The sequence below is a fragment of the Amphiprion ocellaris genome, chromosome 16, assembly GCF_022539595.1.
Source record: "Amphiprion ocellaris isolate individual 3 ecotype Okinawa chromosome 16, ASM2253959v1, whole genome shotgun sequence".
Taxonomy (NCBI): Eukaryota; Metazoa; Chordata; class Actinopteri; family Pomacentridae; genus Amphiprion; species Amphiprion ocellaris.
The window spans coordinates 34315318-34333248 of record NC_072781.1 but is presented as its reverse complement, the minus strand read 5'-3'; the positions used below and the strand labels follow the sequence as shown (position 1 = coordinate 34333248).

General features: G+C 40.5%; 1 protein-coding gene across 2 annotated transcripts in view; it reads right to left on the bottom strand.

Annotated features, from left to right (window-relative positions):
• The window catches only part of acss1 (acyl-CoA synthetase short chain family member 1), a 33343-nt gene that overhangs the window by 14215 nt on the left and 1197 nt on the right, over positions 1 to 17931 (bottom strand). The window contains exons 2-8 of one of the 2 annotated variants that reach the window (XM_023285671.3): positions 15226 to 15322; positions 7375 to 7574; positions 4789 to 4964; positions 3828 to 3980; positions 2908 to 3055; positions 2284 to 2421; positions 2084 to 2176 (exon numbers count right to left, since the gene is read on the bottom strand). In XM_023285671.3, coding sequence (XP_023141439.2) covers positions 2084 to 2176; positions 2284 to 2421; positions 2908 to 3055; positions 3828 to 3980; positions 4789 to 4964; positions 7375 to 7574; positions 15226 to 15322 — 1005 coding nt within the window. The remainder of the gene's footprint in view (positions 1 to 2083; positions 2177 to 2283; positions 2422 to 2907; positions 3056 to 3827; positions 3981 to 4788; positions 4965 to 7374; positions 7575 to 15225; positions 15323 to 17931) is intronic. The other variant, XM_023285672.3, reaches the window with a different exon arrangement.

Sequence of the window (17931 nt, the reverse complement as noted above, 5' to 3'; positions counted from 1 at the left end):
GCTCATGAAGTTGTTACTGCTCAAAGCTAAATGAATACAAGGTTGAACAGAGCTCTGACTCTTTGTCAGCCTGGCTACAGTGCTGAAGAGAAACCTGGGGTTGTTCTTGTTTTCCTCTATTAAAGATGACTACTATAGAACTTTTCTTTTTTTTTTTTTTTAAATAAATTACTAGACTATTTTTCCAAGCTACATAAACTTCCTCTAAATTAGTGGAGTACCACTTCCTTTCCAGCTTTCGGGACGCCTGCTTTAAAGTTCGCAGCTGGGAATTCTACCAAGGAGCAGGTCCTCTCTCAGATAGAACTTTCTTTTTTACAGGTGCAACACTATCAAGTGTTGTACGCAGTGAGGCTGCAGCATTATTAACAATACAATCCACTTCTGTGGGGGTAAAATTATAATATTTCCCCTCCATTATATCAGTAAGTGGTGCTGAAGTAAATAGAGAGGGTATTATTTCCTTAAATTTAGTCACCGAATTGTCAGACAGAAATCTACTGTAATGATATTGCCATCAACACAACATCAACACGCCATCAACATGCCACCAATATGCCCTCAATATGCCCTCTATACGCCATCAACACGTCAGATGAGGGTTCTGAGAAGACAACAGATGCAGTGGAACACGAAAACATCCTGAATAATATATAACTAATGAACTCAGTTGTTGGATAAAAGGAAAAACGCTGAACGAATGAAAAAGACAACAAAATGAAGACAATCAGCTCCGAGGAATAAAACGGCACTGAAATGCTTCATATCAGGACAAGCTGAGACTGGAAACCAGTTAAAGGCAGAATACAGTACACAACACCACGAAGTACGAAGTACACAAAACAACTACAATATACACAACACCACGAAGTACGAAGTACACAAAACAACTACAAAATACACAACACCACGAAGTACGAAGTACACAAAACAACTACAAAATACACAACACCACGAAGTACGAAGTACACAAAACAACTACAAAATACACAACACCACGAAGTACGAAGTACACAAAACAACTACAAAATACACAACACCACGAAGTACGAAGTACACAAAACAACTACAAAATACACAACACCACGAAGTACGAAGTACACAAAACAACTACAAAATACACAACACCACTACGAAGTACACAAAACAACTACAAAATACACAACACCACGAAGTACGAAGTACACAAAACAACTACAAAATACACAACACCACTACGAAGTACACAAAACAACTACAAAATACACAACACCACGAAGTACGAAGTACACAAAACAACTACAAAATACACAACACCACGAAGTACGAAGTACACAAAACAACTACAAAATACACAACACCACGAAGTACGAAGTACACAAAACAACTACAAAATACACAACACCACGAAGTACGAAGTACACAAAACAACTACAAAATACACAACACCACGAAGTACGAAGTACACAAAACAACTACAAAATACACAACACCACAAAGTACGAAGTACACAAAACTACAAAATACACAACACCACGAAGTACGAAGTACACAAAACAACTACAAAATACACAACACCACGAAGTACGAAGTACACAAAACAACTACAAAATACACAACACCACGAAGTACGAAGTACACAAAACAACTACAAAATACACAAAACAACAAAATACACTAACAACCCCTCTATGGTTGTTGTTTTCTCTCTCTGGTTGTTTATTTCTCTCTGGTTGTTTATTTTCTCTCTGGTTGTTTATTTTCTCTCTGGTTGCTTATTTTCTCTGTCTAGTTGTTTATTTTCTCTCTGGTTGTTTATTTTCTCTCTCTAGTTGTTTATTTCTCTCTGTGGTTGTTTATTTTCTCTCTGGTTGTTTATTTCTCTCTTTGTTTGTTTTCTCTGGTTGTTTATTTTCTCTCTCTGTGTATTTTCTCTCTGGTTATTTATTTTCTGTTTCTGGTTGTTTATTTTCTCTCTGGTTGCTTATTTTCTCTTTGGTTGTTTATTTTCTCTGTGGTTGTTTATTTTCTCTCTCTGGTTGTTTATTGTCTCTCTGGTTGTTTATTTTCTGTCCAGCTCTCACCCCAGGTGAGAGTGTCTCACCTGTCTGCCACCAGGTGTCCACCAGAGGGCAGCGTCCGTCTCCCACCACGCTGTGGAACCAGTGCCAGGCCTCGTGGTTGATGGGTTCTCCCACTGTGAACACACAGACCTGTACTGCTACCTCTGTGAGGACTCTGTGACCGACACACATACACGACACACCTGAGCTCTGTCACATGACGCGTGACATCACGGCCCACCTGAGCCCAGCGTCCTGAGAGATGAGCGGTCGTACTTCTTCACCCAGCCGTCATCATACTTCAGCAGCAGCCGCAGAGCTGTGGGAGCTCCGTAGAACTGGTTGATCTTCAGACGCTCCACCGTCTCCCAGTACCTGCCTGAAGCACACACACCTATCACACCTGAGGACAACACCTGGAGTCACCTGGACTCTCAGTTTACTTCAACACACTCTCACATGTCTCTGGTTGGTTGGTCTCATCTGTGACCTCAACAACACACCTGGCCGTGTGTTCCACCTGTAGCTGTTTACACTCATCAAAGGGAACGACCACATGACAGCGATAACACCTGCTGTAAACTCTGTGATGTCAGAGCTGTGTGGACCAATCAGTGCTCAGAGGAGCCATAAAACAATACAGGTGAGATAACCTTCCTGAAGGACATAAACCTTCATTAATGAGTAACTGAACTCTGGTGACCTGCTCTGCAGGTGAAAGTCACCTGAGAGGCTTCAGAGTAGCTCAGCTTTACTGCAACACATATTTTTAAAGACACGGATGTGAAGTGTGTAACAAGCATGTAACAGACGTGTTACAGGCATGTTACAGGTGTGTTACAGGTGTACATGATGTGCAAGTCACCTGGGTTGGGGTAAACAGGTGTGCTCTCGAACAGCACGGTGGTGGCGCCGTTACACAGTGGGCCGTAAACCACATAGCTGTGTCCGGTTATCCAGCCGACGTCAGCCACGCAGCCGAACACGTCTCCGTCCTGGTAGTCAAACACGTACTGGAACACAGTAGCATTAGTATTAGCATTAGCAGCTTCTCAGTGGGAAGAATCTGACCACAAACGAAATGGCTGCAGAGACACTGAGTGTCTCCTAGCAACGCTCCCTCTCTCTCCAGGAGTCTGTCGCTTGGCCGGCGGCCAGAAGCCTTTTTCACATAAACCAGCTTTTGTTCCTTTTTCATCCAAACAGCAGCGACGAGCCAAAAACCTGCTGATCTGTGAGCCGCTGAGCTGCTTAGAAATTAGCACTGATAGATGTTTGGCAGCGATGGAGGAGCTTCTGGTTTTATTTAATCATCTACAGCACGATGTGAAGCTGCTGCTGCTTTGTCCTCATCTCTGAGGACAGCAGCAGATCGTTGTGTAACAACTCCTTTGTTTCACTCATTAGAACACAGACTGCTCACTGAGGACACAAAGACCCATTCAGACTAAACACACAACAAATCCACAACAAACCCACAACAAACCCACGATAAACCCACAACAAACCCACAATAACCCCACATTAAACCCACAAAAAACCCACAATAAACCCACAACAAACCCACAATAAACCCACAACAAACCCACAATAAACCCTGGGACACAGTCCACCATGAAGAGTTCCACAAGATCCTGGGAGGAGAACCTGAGAGGAACATCTGAGGAGTTACAGGAGTCAGTTATAGGAGGTGTTAGTAGTACTGCAGTACCTGGTGGGTCAGGGAGCAGATAGTAGTACTGCAGTACCTGGTGGGTCAGGGAGCAGATAGTAGTACTGCAGTACCTGGTGGGTCAGGGAGCAGTACAGCAGGTATCCAGCCTGGGTGTGGACGAGGCCTTTGGGTTTTCCTGTACTGCCTGAAGTGTAGAGCAGGAAGAGGACATCCTCACTGTCCAGAGACTCAGCAGGACAGACAGGAAGCTGGGAGGACATCACCTGGAGACACACACACCTGTACTACTGATACTACTGCTGATACTACTACTACTACTACTGATACTACTATTATTAATAATAATACTACTATTAATAATAATAATACTGATGCTACTATTATTAATAATAATACTACTATTATTATTATTATTATTATTATTAATAATAATAATAATAATAATAATACTATTACTACTACTACTACTGATACTACTACTTATACTACTAATACTTCTGATACTACAGCAGGACAGACAGGAAGCTGGGAGGACATCACCTGGAATTGATTGTGTATTTAGGATGTATTGATAATAATTGATGATGTATAGATGATGCACTGATGATGTATTGATGACGTATTGATAATGTATAGATGATGCATTGATAATGATTGATGATGTATTGATGATGTATTGATAATGTATAGATGATGTATTGATGATGATTGATGATGTATTGATGATGCATTGATAATGTATTGATGTATTGATGACATATTGATAATGATTGATAATGATTGATGATGTATTGATGATGTATTGATGATGATTGATGTACTGATGATGATCGATGATGTATTGATGATGTATTGATGACATATTGATAATGATTGTTGATGTATCGATGATGTATTGATAATGATTGATGATGTATAGATGATGTATTGATGATGATTGATGATGTATTGATGATGTATTGATGATGTATTGATAATGTATTGATGATGTATAGATGATGTACTGATGATGTATTGATGATGTATTGATAACGTATTGATATATAGATGACTATTGATCGGCTGTCTCACCTCCTCCAGCGGGATGTCCATCTGTCCCATCGCTGTCAGTCTGTCCGTCCTCTGGGAGACAAAGACGTGTTGGATGGTGGGACAGGTCTTCACGGCAGTGTCCACGGTGGTCTTCAGCTCAATGGTCCGGCCTCCTCTCACACCTTGATTACAGGTGATCACGGCTTTACATCCGGCTGGAACACAGAAGACAAGAAGACAGAAGGCAAGAAGACAAGAAGACAGAAGACAAGAAGACAGAACACAGAAGAGAGCAGCGTGAGGCCAAGAGTTCCTCAGGGATCGATGCTGGGTCCTCCTGTCTTTAATTTACTGATGATTAAACTCATCATTCACCACACAGAGCAAATAGAAACTCTACTGTCAAAAAGAAGTTAGAGTAGTTAGTAGAATTAATAATACTCAGAAATATTTGGTAAGTAATTCATAAGCTGAGAGTTTGAGACCTTCTGGTGTTTAGAGTTTGTCATCTTCATGCCGTGGTTCTTCTTTAAAAGGATTTATTAGCAGGACTAAAACCAATTCCTCCTCTTCCTCTTCATCTTCATCATCATCAGAGCCCTCCAACCCCAGAGAAAAGAAAAAGAAACAGAAAAGCTCTGGTTCATCCAGTTTCAGGTTTACTGGGCTGGAGTTAGCAGTTAGCAGGGAGCTAGCTGGTGTTTCTAAAAAGCTAAAGGTGTAGCAGCGAGTTCATCTTTAGTTTCTGTTCCGTGTTCATCTGTTCTTCAAAACTGTTTAAAATGTTGTCTGACATATTTTTGCACATAAACTGTGACATTTAAACACGCATGTTGAGTTTATTCCCATTAGCGACGCTGCTAACAGTGAGAATGAGCGCTGCAGTGAATGTTTTCTGTCAGAATGAAACCTGAAGCTGTTTGTGTTTGAAGGAACCTTTGAACCGCTGTAAAATTCAGCAGTTTGGTGATAAAACGGAGGTTCCAGCAGCTTTAGCTCCTCCACCTGTTCCAACTCCACAGAAACCTGCAGCTCACATGTTTCATTCATAACTCTGCTTTTGGATTCATGAAGCTGCAGATCAGATTCTGTTTGGAGGTTTTTCTGACATTCATTAACAACATTTAAGTGTTTCTTTAATAGAACACATCGCAGTTCTGCTTCACCACAGATCTGAACAAAATGAGGTAAAAACAACATGAAGAAAAGATCAGTGACGCTTATCAACAGAGAAAACACTAATAATTCATGATTCCAACTTTTCAAAGGTGAAAATTTGCAGATTTTTCTTTTTAAAATGAAAAACTAAAAATTATGACAAAAAATAAACTAATTAAGAGTAAAAATGATAAAACTTAAAATGTTAAAAATGTAAAATAATTCCAATTAAAACACAATAAAAATGCAAACTAATAAGATGAAGTCAAAATTTACAAAAAAGATCTGATAAAAACTAATAAAATATAACAAGAAATAAAACAAAGCAGATTTTTAACATGTTTTTACTTTGTCATGTGGAAACACTGCCTGCAGTTCATCTGAAAACTGAACTTTGGTTTCTGTTTGTCAAAGAAAACATCTAAGAAATGAGAAGAAATATTTCATGATTCCAAATGTGAAGGTTTGAAAGATTTCTTGATGATTAAAGTTCATTCTGAGATCCGGTTGCTGAGATTTTGCGACGCAAAGCTGAAAGAAATAATCTGAAAATGAACTGAGGATTAAAATAAACCACCACTAATGATCAGTAATAATTGAATAATCAGTCAGAGTGAAGCTCTGAAGATGTTTTCAGATCATATTCAGCCTTCAGAGGTTTTTAGTTCCACTCTTTAAGAAGCTGAACTCCTCATGTTGTCGGGTCAAACTTCACGCTTCCTGCTTCTGTTTCCACAACAAACGTCTGAATTCCACAGAATATGAGCAGCAAAGAGCAGCGTTCTGCTGGTTCTGCTGGTTCTCAGATAACTTGGCTGGTTAATCAGGAGCTCTACTCTGGTCTGCTTTGATTCCTCTCCTGCAGGTCACCTTCTACTCTCCTGTCTGTCTCTCTACTCATCTGTCCAATAAACTCAACAAAAGGCCAAAAACAACTTAAAATGAATAATCAGAAACTAGAAGTGAAATAAAAACACTCTGAGCCCTGAACTACAGCTCTCTGTGTAAATATTTAAACATTAAAACGTGAATCCCAAATCTGACATTTTTCTACAGTAAATCTGTGTTTTTGTTGTTTTTTTATGACCTTATTCTGTAAATATTACTGGTTTTAAGTGTAAAATGGACCCAGTTTCTCGTAATAGTTCATAAACTTTGATATGTATTCATGGAATTCATTTTTTTTAAATTTTTTTTGGTGGGGGGGGATTTTTGGTGAAGTTTTTTCAACTTTAATAACGTTTCTCAAAATATCTCAACTACATTCTGTAAATTCCAGATTTTTCTGCTCATAAAGTGACTCTTTCCTGCAGCTGAAAACCAGACGACAGACGAGCAGCTGGAGGGACTGAAGGATCCTTGAGCTGCTCGTCTGGTTCCTCTGTGGAACTCTGGAAGTTCTCAGCCTGTTTCTAAAGAACCTCCTGATCTAAAGGCAGTTCCTGTCCTGTTCCTCTCTGGACTCACCGTCCTGGATCCGTCCGGCCAGAGCCTCGGCGCTGAAGCCGGCGAACACCACGGTGTGCACAGCGCCGATACGTGCACACGCCAACATGGCCGCCACCGCCATGGGTGACACGGGCATGTAGATGGCCACGCGGTCACCTCTCTGGACGCCGTGACTCTTCAGAGTGTTGGCGAGGCGGCAGGTCGTCTCCAGAAGCTCTCTGTAGGACGAAACATCTCATCAATAAAGACTTCATCAGTAGCAGGAAGTGATCACATCAAGGATCAATAACAGAACTGATCACACCAACGATCAATAACAGAACTGATCAGAACATTTTCAATAACTTCACCAACAGCTGATTAACTGAAAAACCCAACATTGATCAGAGAACATTGATCTGGTTCTGATGTTGGTTCAGTCCACAGACTCCTGGTCGGTTCCTCAGTTGGTTCTGATCCATCAGAGGAACTCTGTTGGTCCCAGTTTGAGTTCTGGTTGGAGGTCATGAACCTCCTCAGGAGTCTTTGTCATGGTGCTCCATTGCTGCTAATCTCATCCAGGTCCTGGTGGTTGTAGGAGCTTCAGTAGAAACCAGCTGGACATGAGAAGTCCAGCTGGTTTCTACTGAAGCTCCTACGATTAATAGGTGGAACAATTCAGGTCATATACCTCCTCAGGAGTCTTTGTCATGGTGCCCGCTGCTGCTGAACTCCCACAATGCTCTCTGCTGGGAGGTCTCATAATGACCAGGAGAACCAAACCATCATCCACCTCAAACAGGAGGACTACTTAGAGCATTTCTTCAGACTGATCATCTGAAAGTTAAAGTTTGGGGTTTGATTTTACAGAGAAGCAGGTCAGAAGGAACCTAAAGTCAGAGTGAAGCAGCTTCCTGGAGGTTTGAAGCTCCATAAGAACATCTGAAGGCTTGTTTTCCAGCCTGTGGTGAACGTTGACCACAACCTTTATGGGACACATTCCTGTTCCTGATCAAACATCTTCTGACGGAGCAGAGTTCTACTCTGAGCTTCTCCGAAGCTTCACTTCTGAACAGAAGAACACAAATAAAATAGTAGGGAGGTTAAGTGACTTTTGACTTCAGGTCATGATGCAAAGGTCTCCTTTGGTATGGAAGCACCTTAGGGTCAAACAAATAAATTTATTCTGAGACACAAGTGAGATCACGCTTTGGCCATACTTGAGAGGCCCATATCTTTGCTTCTGTTGTAGCTATAATAGCAAACTTGGTGTCCAAGTGTACATTTTTGGGGTCAAGGAATCCAATAAATAGGTTCCAAGACTACAAAAAGAATGATATTCTCTTCACCATGACAACTGAAGGTAAAATATGCAATTTATTTAAAAAAAAAAAAAAAAAAAACGCATACCAAAAACACAGTCAATTCACAATTCAATAATTTAATAAATAACAACTTAAAGTGTTGAATATGTGTATTATGGATGCAAAGAAACAAATGAAACAACAAGTTCATAACTACAATCGTGGAAAAACTTATTCAAGAACCCTTGTTTTCTTCAGGTTCTTGTTCATTTTAATGCCTGGTACCACTAAAGGTTTATTACCTGAAGAATCCAATGAACACAACTTTAAATGCAACTGATTCAATAATATTTTATGTCCTATCTGACCTGCTTCAGCTTCATTGTATTCCAGGGTATATAAGAGGACATTTCAAAGGCCTAGAGTGGTTTCCTGCTGATATTCAAGCTGTAGCATAACTCAGAAGTTGTCAGCTCCCACATAACGTCTGAAACTAGAGAATTATGTGAAGCCACAAAGGCAGCCATCATGAGTGAGAGACAGGTAGCCAAAAACCTGAAGATCTCCAAGACAGCCGTTCATTCCACCAAGTATAAACAAGCCCAGCATGGTTCTATCAAAATGCTAGCTGGTCAGGAAACGTCTTTCTACCCACCAGATGACCGTCACTCATCCGTTCCTGTCAGGAATCGTCCTCAGACCTCCAGGGACCTTAAAAATGAGTGGACACGGGCACCCGTATAGCTCAACGCATTAAACGGGCGACCCATGTACAGGGGCTGGTCCCCGACGCAGCGGCCCGAGTTCGATTCCCGCTCGCGGCCCTTTGCTGTATGTCTTCCCCCCAACTCTTCTCGCCTGTTTCCTGTCTCTCTCTCACTGCGCCTATGAAAATAAAGCCGAAAAAAGGCAAAAAAAAAAACTTTGAAAAAAAATAAAATTAGTGGACACTGTGGAGAAATGGGATTTGTTCTTCAAGGACAGTTGGAAAGTGACTTGTTGAAGCTGGTCTGAAGTCCCACAGGGCAGGAAGAAGCCCTTCATCAAGGAAAGGCAGAGGAAAGCTGGTTACTCTTTGCTGGGATCACAAGGATTGGACTGTTGATGATTGGACTAAGGTTCTCTTCAGGGATGAATCCAGTTTTCAGTTGATGTCCATCCAGCCAACTTACTGGTTAGGAGGAAGCCTGGAGAAGCTACAAACCAGACTGTCTGCCCCTACAGTAAAACATGGGGGTGGATCAGTGACCATCTGGGGTAGTTTCAGTCTGGGTGGAACAGGGCAAATGAACCAGGTCATGTTTGGGGCTACTCTGGAAAACAGTCTTCTTCCATCAGCTGGAAAACTCTTTCCTGCCTCCAATGACTCGATTTTCCAACAAGAAAAGGTCAGTTAAAGCCTGGATGGAGAACCAGAACACTGGAACCATGCCTTGGCTGCTCAATCACCAGATCTAAATCCAACTGAAAACCTGTGGAAAATCATCAAACGCTAAAAGGAGAACCACAAACCCAAAAACAAAGCAAGTTAGTTAGAATTAGTGCAACAGGAATGGGCTGCTGTGATGGCAGAACAATGTCAGAAGCTGATGGAGAACATCCAAGACGCATGACTGCAGTCATCAGAAACAATGGTTATGAATCAGTACTAACTCCTGTGTGGATCATGGGACTAAAACAGACAGAAAAGAAAACATGGAATCCTAAAAGCTGTTTCTGGCAGAACAATGCCATAGCTATTGATGATTGGTTATTATCTAGAAAACATGGAAAATGTCTGATATCAGCTCTGAAATTTAACTCTGATCCGCTGTTTCTGTTGTTTTCTTTATATTTGTCCAAACTAACGGACCTTTAGTGGTACCAGGCTTTAAAATGAACAATAAATTGAAGAAAACAGGGGTGGTCTAACATTTTTTTTACATGACTGTATGTTCACATTTTAGAAGTAGGCAATGCAAGTACCTACAATTTTCTAGTGATGAAGACTAATAGCTTAGTGTAAATACATTACAAAGATGATCTTCTATTTAGATGTCTGCACCACTGCGGGAACATAAGCCATGACGTCCACAGAGAGACATGCAAGGTAGCCTCTGCATGCAGCCTTTGCAAGGTGCCTTACAGTCAGTCTTACACTTGCAAATGAAAATTTCTGGCAGGTCCTTTGAAATAGTGGCAGTTGTAGTGTAGACAGGAGTTGGTGGAGAGTCTGGGGAATCCTGCTGCCATCCCCGTAGAGACGGCAAAACTGTTGCATGGTGTTTGAAAGTGCCTTGCCCCATACATGTCCACTCTAAAGAAAAACATGGTTAGTGATACCAAGGCCCTCCATTATTCTTAGCCATATTTATATTATGCTCCTATACAAATTTGTCTTACCTGATAAGCTACTCGAAGGAGGTGCTGATGGAGTGCATCAATTCAATTCAATTCTTAATTCAATTTTAATTCAATTTTATTTATATAGCGCCAATTACAGTCAAATTGTCTCGAGACGCTTTACAGAACCCATATGCCTGATTATATGCCAATTATATGACATATGCCAATTCAATTCAATTCAATTCAATTCAATTCAATTCAATTTTATTTATATAGCACCAATTACAGTCAAATTGTCTCAAGACGCTTTACAGAACCCATATGCCTGACCCCCAGAGCAGCCCTAAGGAGACAGCGGCAGGAAAACACCCTTTAAACAGGGAAAAAACCTTGAGCAGTACTCGGCGCTTTATGTGGGGGACCCATCTGCTGCTGGCCGGGCGGGTTGAGAGGGACAGAAGAGGTAGAGAGGTAGAGATAGAGAGGTAGAAGTGGAGGGGCAAGGACCATAAAACACCCTTAAGACAATCTTGCAGTCTGGCTAGCTCATTAATTTCATCTGGCTTCATAGATAAATACAATTGAGTGTCGTCAGCATAACAATGGAAATTAATACAGTGCTTCCTAATAATATTGCCTAAGGGAAGCATGTATAATGTGAACAGTATTGGTCCTAAGACAGAGCCCTGAGGAAGTCCATGATTAACCCTAGTATGCTCAGGAGAGTCATTGTTGACATGCACAAACTGGAACCTGTCTGATAAGTAGGATTTAAACCAGTCCAGTGCTGTCCCTTTAATGCCAATAGAATGTTCTAGTCGCTGTAATAAAAGTTTGTGGTCGATTGTATCGAATGCTGCACTAAGGTCCAATAAAATAAGTATAGAGACCAGTCCATTATCTGACACTATGAGAAGGTCATTAGTAACTTTCACCAGAGCTGTTTCTGTGCTATGATGCACTCTGAAGCCTGACTGAAACTCTTCAAACAAGCTATTCCTTTGTAAATGTTCACATCATTGATTTGCAACTGTTCTTTCCAGAAGTTTAGAGAGAAATGGGAGGTTAGAAACTGGTCTGTAGTTGGCTAAAACATCTGGATCTAGAGTGGGCTTTTTAAGTAAAGGTTTGATTCCAGCAACCTTAAAAGCCTGTGGTACATAACCTGTTACTAGAGAGAGATTAATCAGATCTAACATTGAGGAATTAATTAAAGGTAAAGCCTCCTTGAACAGTCTAGTTGGTATAGGATCTAAAAGACATGTTGATGGTTTGGATGTAGAAACTATTGAAATGAGTTCAGAGAGATGTATGGGAGTGAAAAATTCTAAATATCCATCTGGTCTTACAGCCAATTCTAAAACATCTGTACTCCATAATACATCTGTGACATTTGTAGGAAGGGCCCGATTTATTTTCTCTCTAATCATAATAATTTTATTTGTAAAGAAGCTCATGAAGTCGTTACTGCTCAAAGCTAAAGGAATACAAGGTTGAACAGAGCTCTGACTCTTTGTCAGCCTGGCTACAGTGCTGAAGAGAAACCTGGGGTTGTTCTTGTTTTCCTCTATTAAAGATAAATAATATGTTGTCCTGGCATTACGAAGAGCTTTTTTATAAATTACTAGACTATTTTTCCAAGCTACATAAACTTCCTCTAAATTAGTGGAATACCACTTCCTTTCCAGCTTTCGGGACGCCTGCTTTAAAGTCCACAGCTGGGAATTCTACCAAGGAGCAGGTCCTCTCTGAGATAGAACTTTCTTTTTTACAGGTGCAACACTATCAAGTGTTGTACGCAGTGAGGCTGCAGCATTATTAACAATATAATCCACTTCTGTGGGGGTAAAATTATAATATTTCCCTTCCATTTTATCAGTAAGTGGTGCTGCTTGGAGGCATGTGGTCAAAATCTTTTCCTTTGTGAAAGAAGAGGGAGAGTTGTGCAGCATCCACAGTTGTGATGTTGTCCTCAGATACACCATAGAGCATCAGGACAAATCTCTGGAGCATGGGTGTCTGACCTGGACTAAGGTTCTCTTGTTTATCTGAGGACTTTCATTGCATGCCAAGCCATAGTGAGGCTGGTAGGCGACTCTGTGAACAGTGGCAACCTGTATGATATGGATGGGTGAAGTAGCCTCTGTGATGCAAGAGCATTTCTGCAGCTTTTGTGCCACATGACAGAATTTTGACTCATCAGCTGCACTACATCCTGACTCGGACCACTAATGTCCACTATAAAATCAGGCAGATTCCCATATACCTTCAGGAGGGTCCTGGATGTTATCTACAGCATTTTTAAAAACATGATTGCAATCACTGTCATCTTCCTCCTGGACAGAGCTCTGTCTCACCTGGAGAAGCCTGCAGGCACTGTGAGAACCATGTTCTTTGATTTTTCCAGTGCTTTTAACACAATTCAGCCGGTTCTCCTGAGGGACAAGCTGGAGGTCACAGGGGTGGATCACCACCTCTCGGGCTGGATAATGGACTACCTCACAGACAGACCACAGTTTGTGAGGACACGGGACTATAAGTCTGACATGGTGGTCTGCAGCACAGGGGCCCCACAGGAAATGGTCTTGGCTCCGTTTCTTTTCACTCGGTACACTGCAGACTTCATGAACCACTCAGCCAGCTGTCATCTGCAGAAGTTCTCTGATGACTCTGTGATTGTCGGTCTGATCTCAGATGACGATGATCAGGAGTACAGAGAACTGAACCAGGACTTTGTGGACTGGTGCCAGTGGAACTGCCTCCAGATCAACTCAGGAAAGACCAAAGAACTGGTGGTGGACTTCCACAAGCACAGTCACACACACCCACCATCGGTGAACATCCAGGGCATGACATGGAGCGAGTGGACTCATACAAGTACCTGGGAGTTCACCTGAACAATAAACTGGACTGGTCAGACCACAATAGTCCACTTTACAGGAAGGGTCAGAGCAGACTCTGTCTACTGAGGAGACTGCTGTCTTTTAGGGTGCAGGGGGAATTCCTGAAGACTTTTTATGACTCTATGGTGGCATCAGCCATCTTCTATGGAGTGGTCTGCTGGGGCAGCAGCATCACAGCTGCTGTAAAAAGGAAACTTGATCGGCTTATCAAGATGGCCTGCTCTGTCCTGGGCAGCCCCCTGGATCCAGTGTAGGTGGTGGGAGAAAGGAGGATGCTAGCCAAGCTAACATCCCTCCTGGACAGCGTCTCGCACCCCATGAATGACACTCTGAGAGCACTGGACAGCTCCTTTAGTGACAGACTGCATGACTCCAGGTGCGCGAAGGAGCGTTACCGCAGGTCCTTCCTTCCTGCTGGTATCAGACTTTATAATCACCACACACACTCACTTAATGACAGTTAGCAAACTGTCATGTGCAATAAGCTAAAGTGGAATACATTCGTGTATATATGTATAATAATGAAGCTAACTAACTAGCTAGCAAAATGTAGGCTATGTGCTTGCTTCAATTATAATGAAGCAAACTAGTTAGTAGCTAGCTAGTTGTAATGTAGCTAACTATTTACTAGCTAGATAATTACTAATTATCTAACCTTAAAAAAGTTTTTCTATTCAATGAGAAAGTCATACAAACCTGAAAGTGTCAACCCGTCACCTTTGACCTTCAACAGCTGCTACAGCTGTTATAGCCCCTGGTGCATCAAGGCATATGCTACTGCTGACTGGTCAAAATCTCATGCTACTTAGGACAAATGTAATGTACAGAAGTAGCTGCACTGCTTAAATACAAAAAATCTTTGAAGGAAAAGATAAGTAAAGTCACTCTGATGACACAATTCATGTAAAATGTACAAATTTACCCCAAGTTGTCATGGCAAGAGGAAAATTGTTGGTATTTTAAACTTGAAACCTATTTTATTGGATTCCTTGAACCCCAAAATATACACTTTGACACCAAATGTGTCATTATACCTATAACAGAAGCAAAGATATGGGTTCTCGAGCATTTTCGGCCTATTGGCGGCCATTTTTTAAAAAAAATGTGTTTATTTCCAATACAAAGAGTGATCTCACTTCTGTCTTTGGATAAATTTACTTCTATGACCCTAAGGTACTTCCATACCAAAGGAGACCTTTGCATCATGACTTGAAGTCAAAGGCTTATTTTTTGGGCTTAACCTCCCTACTAAAACCAGCAACAAGAACTTTAAAGAAGATGAAGCTGGAACTAAAGGCAGGAAGAGCAGTAGAACCCAACCACCTGAAGAGAGAACATCATGAAGAACGTGTTCCTACCTGTAGGTCACCTTCACCTCCGTCCCCGGCTCGTCTCGCTCCCAGATCAGAGCCACTCGGTCCGGATGTTTCTCCACGTGGACGTCCAGACAGTTCACTGAGGACACATTCAGATCATCATCTACACAGTCCTCAGAGGACACACCTGAAGTACAAGAACACTTCACTGTTTAACCATAAAACCTCAGTGTTCTGTAAGTGGAACCTTGTAGTAAAACTACATGTAGTACTACAGGGTAAATGCAGTACTACAGGGTAAATGTAGTATTAGAGGGTAAATGTAGTATGAGAATGTAAATATAGTATTAGAAGGTAAATGTAGGACTAGAAGGTAAATGTAGTATTAGAAGGTAAAATTAGTACTAGAAGATAAATGTAGTATTAGAGGGTAAATATAGTACTAGAAGGTAAATGTAGTACTAGAAGGTAAATGTAGTATTAGAAGGTAAATTTAGTACTAGAAGGTAAATGTAGTATTAGAGGGTAAATGTAGTACTAGAGGGTAAATGTAGTATTAGAAGGTAAATGTAGTACTAGAGGGTAAATGTAGTATTAGAGGGTAAATGTAGTACGAGAGGGTAAATGTAGTATTAAAAGGTAAATGTAGTACTAGAGGGTAAATGTAGTACTAGAAGGTAAATGTAGTATTAGAGGGTAAATGTAGTACTAGAAGATAAATGTAGTATTAGAGGGTAAATGTAGTATTAGAGGGTAAATGTAGTATTAGAAGGTAAATGTATTACTAGCTAGTACTACTCCAGTGGATTCATGGTCCTGACAGTGAAGATCGGAGGAGTTCCTGATTGTAGAACATCTTCAGAAATAAACTTCAGGAAGTTCAGCTGCATCACTTCCTGTTGTGGAACCTGAATATAGAACCTAAAGCAGTAGATAGTAATCTGATACCAGAGACAATGCTCTTCTGTTGGAAGTAATCTGATTACTGTGAGAGGATTACAGGCCTGAAACCGTCAGGTAGAAAATGGTTTGACTGCAGACATCAAACTAAACAATCTGAACTTTAGTTCCTGTAATAATCGATCAGTCAGATCAATCAATAATCACATGATCAGTTCAGGGTTGAATTATCAATAAACTCCACAAACGTCTTTGTTCTGCTTTGATTACAACTAAAGTGGATTTCAGATTTAATCCCGTCTGAGCGTCACACAGCGTTCAGAGCATTTATGTAACTTCTGATCAGATTGGATTATTATTGGATTATTATTGGATTATTATCAGAAGGATCAGGACTGGAATCTGGTGGAGGTGGAAGAGCTGAAGGAATCACATTTCTATCCTCAGAAAACTATAAGTGCAGTAAGACTCTAAACTGGTTTTAGTCTGAACTGGTTTTACTCTGAACTGGTTTCAGTCTGAACTGGTTTTAATCTGAGCTGGTTTTACTCTGAATTGGTTTCAGTCTGAGCTAGTTTTACTCTGAACTGGTTTTAGTCTGAACTGGTTTCAGTCTGAACTGGTTTTAATCTGAGCTGGTTTTACTCTGAATTGGTTTCAGTCTGAACTGGTTGTAGTCTGAGCTGGTTTTACTCTGAACTGGTTTCAGTCTGAACTGGTTTCAGTCTGAACTACTCTATAAAAAATGTCTGTACATTTTTACGGTGAAAAACTGTCAGACCATGACAGTAAGAATCTGTAAACTTTCAACCAGTTTGATGGCATTTATTCAACCCTGTGTCACAGTAAATCAGTTCATCAAGAGAAAAATGTGTTTTTTAGATTTTTTTTCTCTTGAAAAAATACATTTCCCGACTCCTGCTCAGTTTTTAATGGAAAAATGCCGTAATATTTAGAATACTGTAATTTTTGCATTTAATTCTCTAAAAGAATCCAGTTTTTCCAGTTAAATATACATATTGTTGTACTGATGATGGAAATGTGATGCAATATTTATAACAAGGAACATTTCTGCATTTATATGTAAAATTTTGTCAAACTGATGTAGTTTTGTGTTAATAACAGACATGTGCTTTAACTTTTATGACATATTTAATAACTGCAATTTTTACTAAAAATTCACATATTTAGTGTTAAATACACCAACTGTGGTGCTGATGATGGAAAAATGCTGTAATATTTATTATAAGTCACACAAATTTTATTATATGTGATATTTTCATGTAAATTTTCAACTTCTCAACTTTTTTTTTTTACAGTAAAATATGGAATGGAGCACATTTTTTAACCCTAAAATCAACATCAACACGTTTCTTTACCATAAATATAGAAAATGTTTTACTGTGATAAGTTCAAGCCACCACAGCTGCTGGAACTCCACCGTAAAAATAACTATTTTTTTTACGGTGTAGTGTAGTATCTGATCTGAGACATGTATTAGTTGATAAGTTATTAGAATGGAATCTGTTTTGTCTTTTCTATTAGCTGACCAGCAATTTGTGGGAAAACATACGTTTCCTTTTTCCCTACATAAACAGGTAGTCTCTGACAAGAGATATAGGTCTTTCTGGTTTGGTTCTGGGAATGTTTATGTTGAAGAGGCTGAGCTAATGTTTATGCAGGGGTCCCCCGTCCAGATAGTGATGGATGGGCCCTACAGAGTCGAAGGGTATCCTGTATCATGTTTTTACCAAGTTTTCTAACAGAGACTAGATGTTGTGACCTCATACGTTACCAAAGGGTATAAAATTACCACCAGCCCTTTGTTCAAGTGGGATTTTCACATTG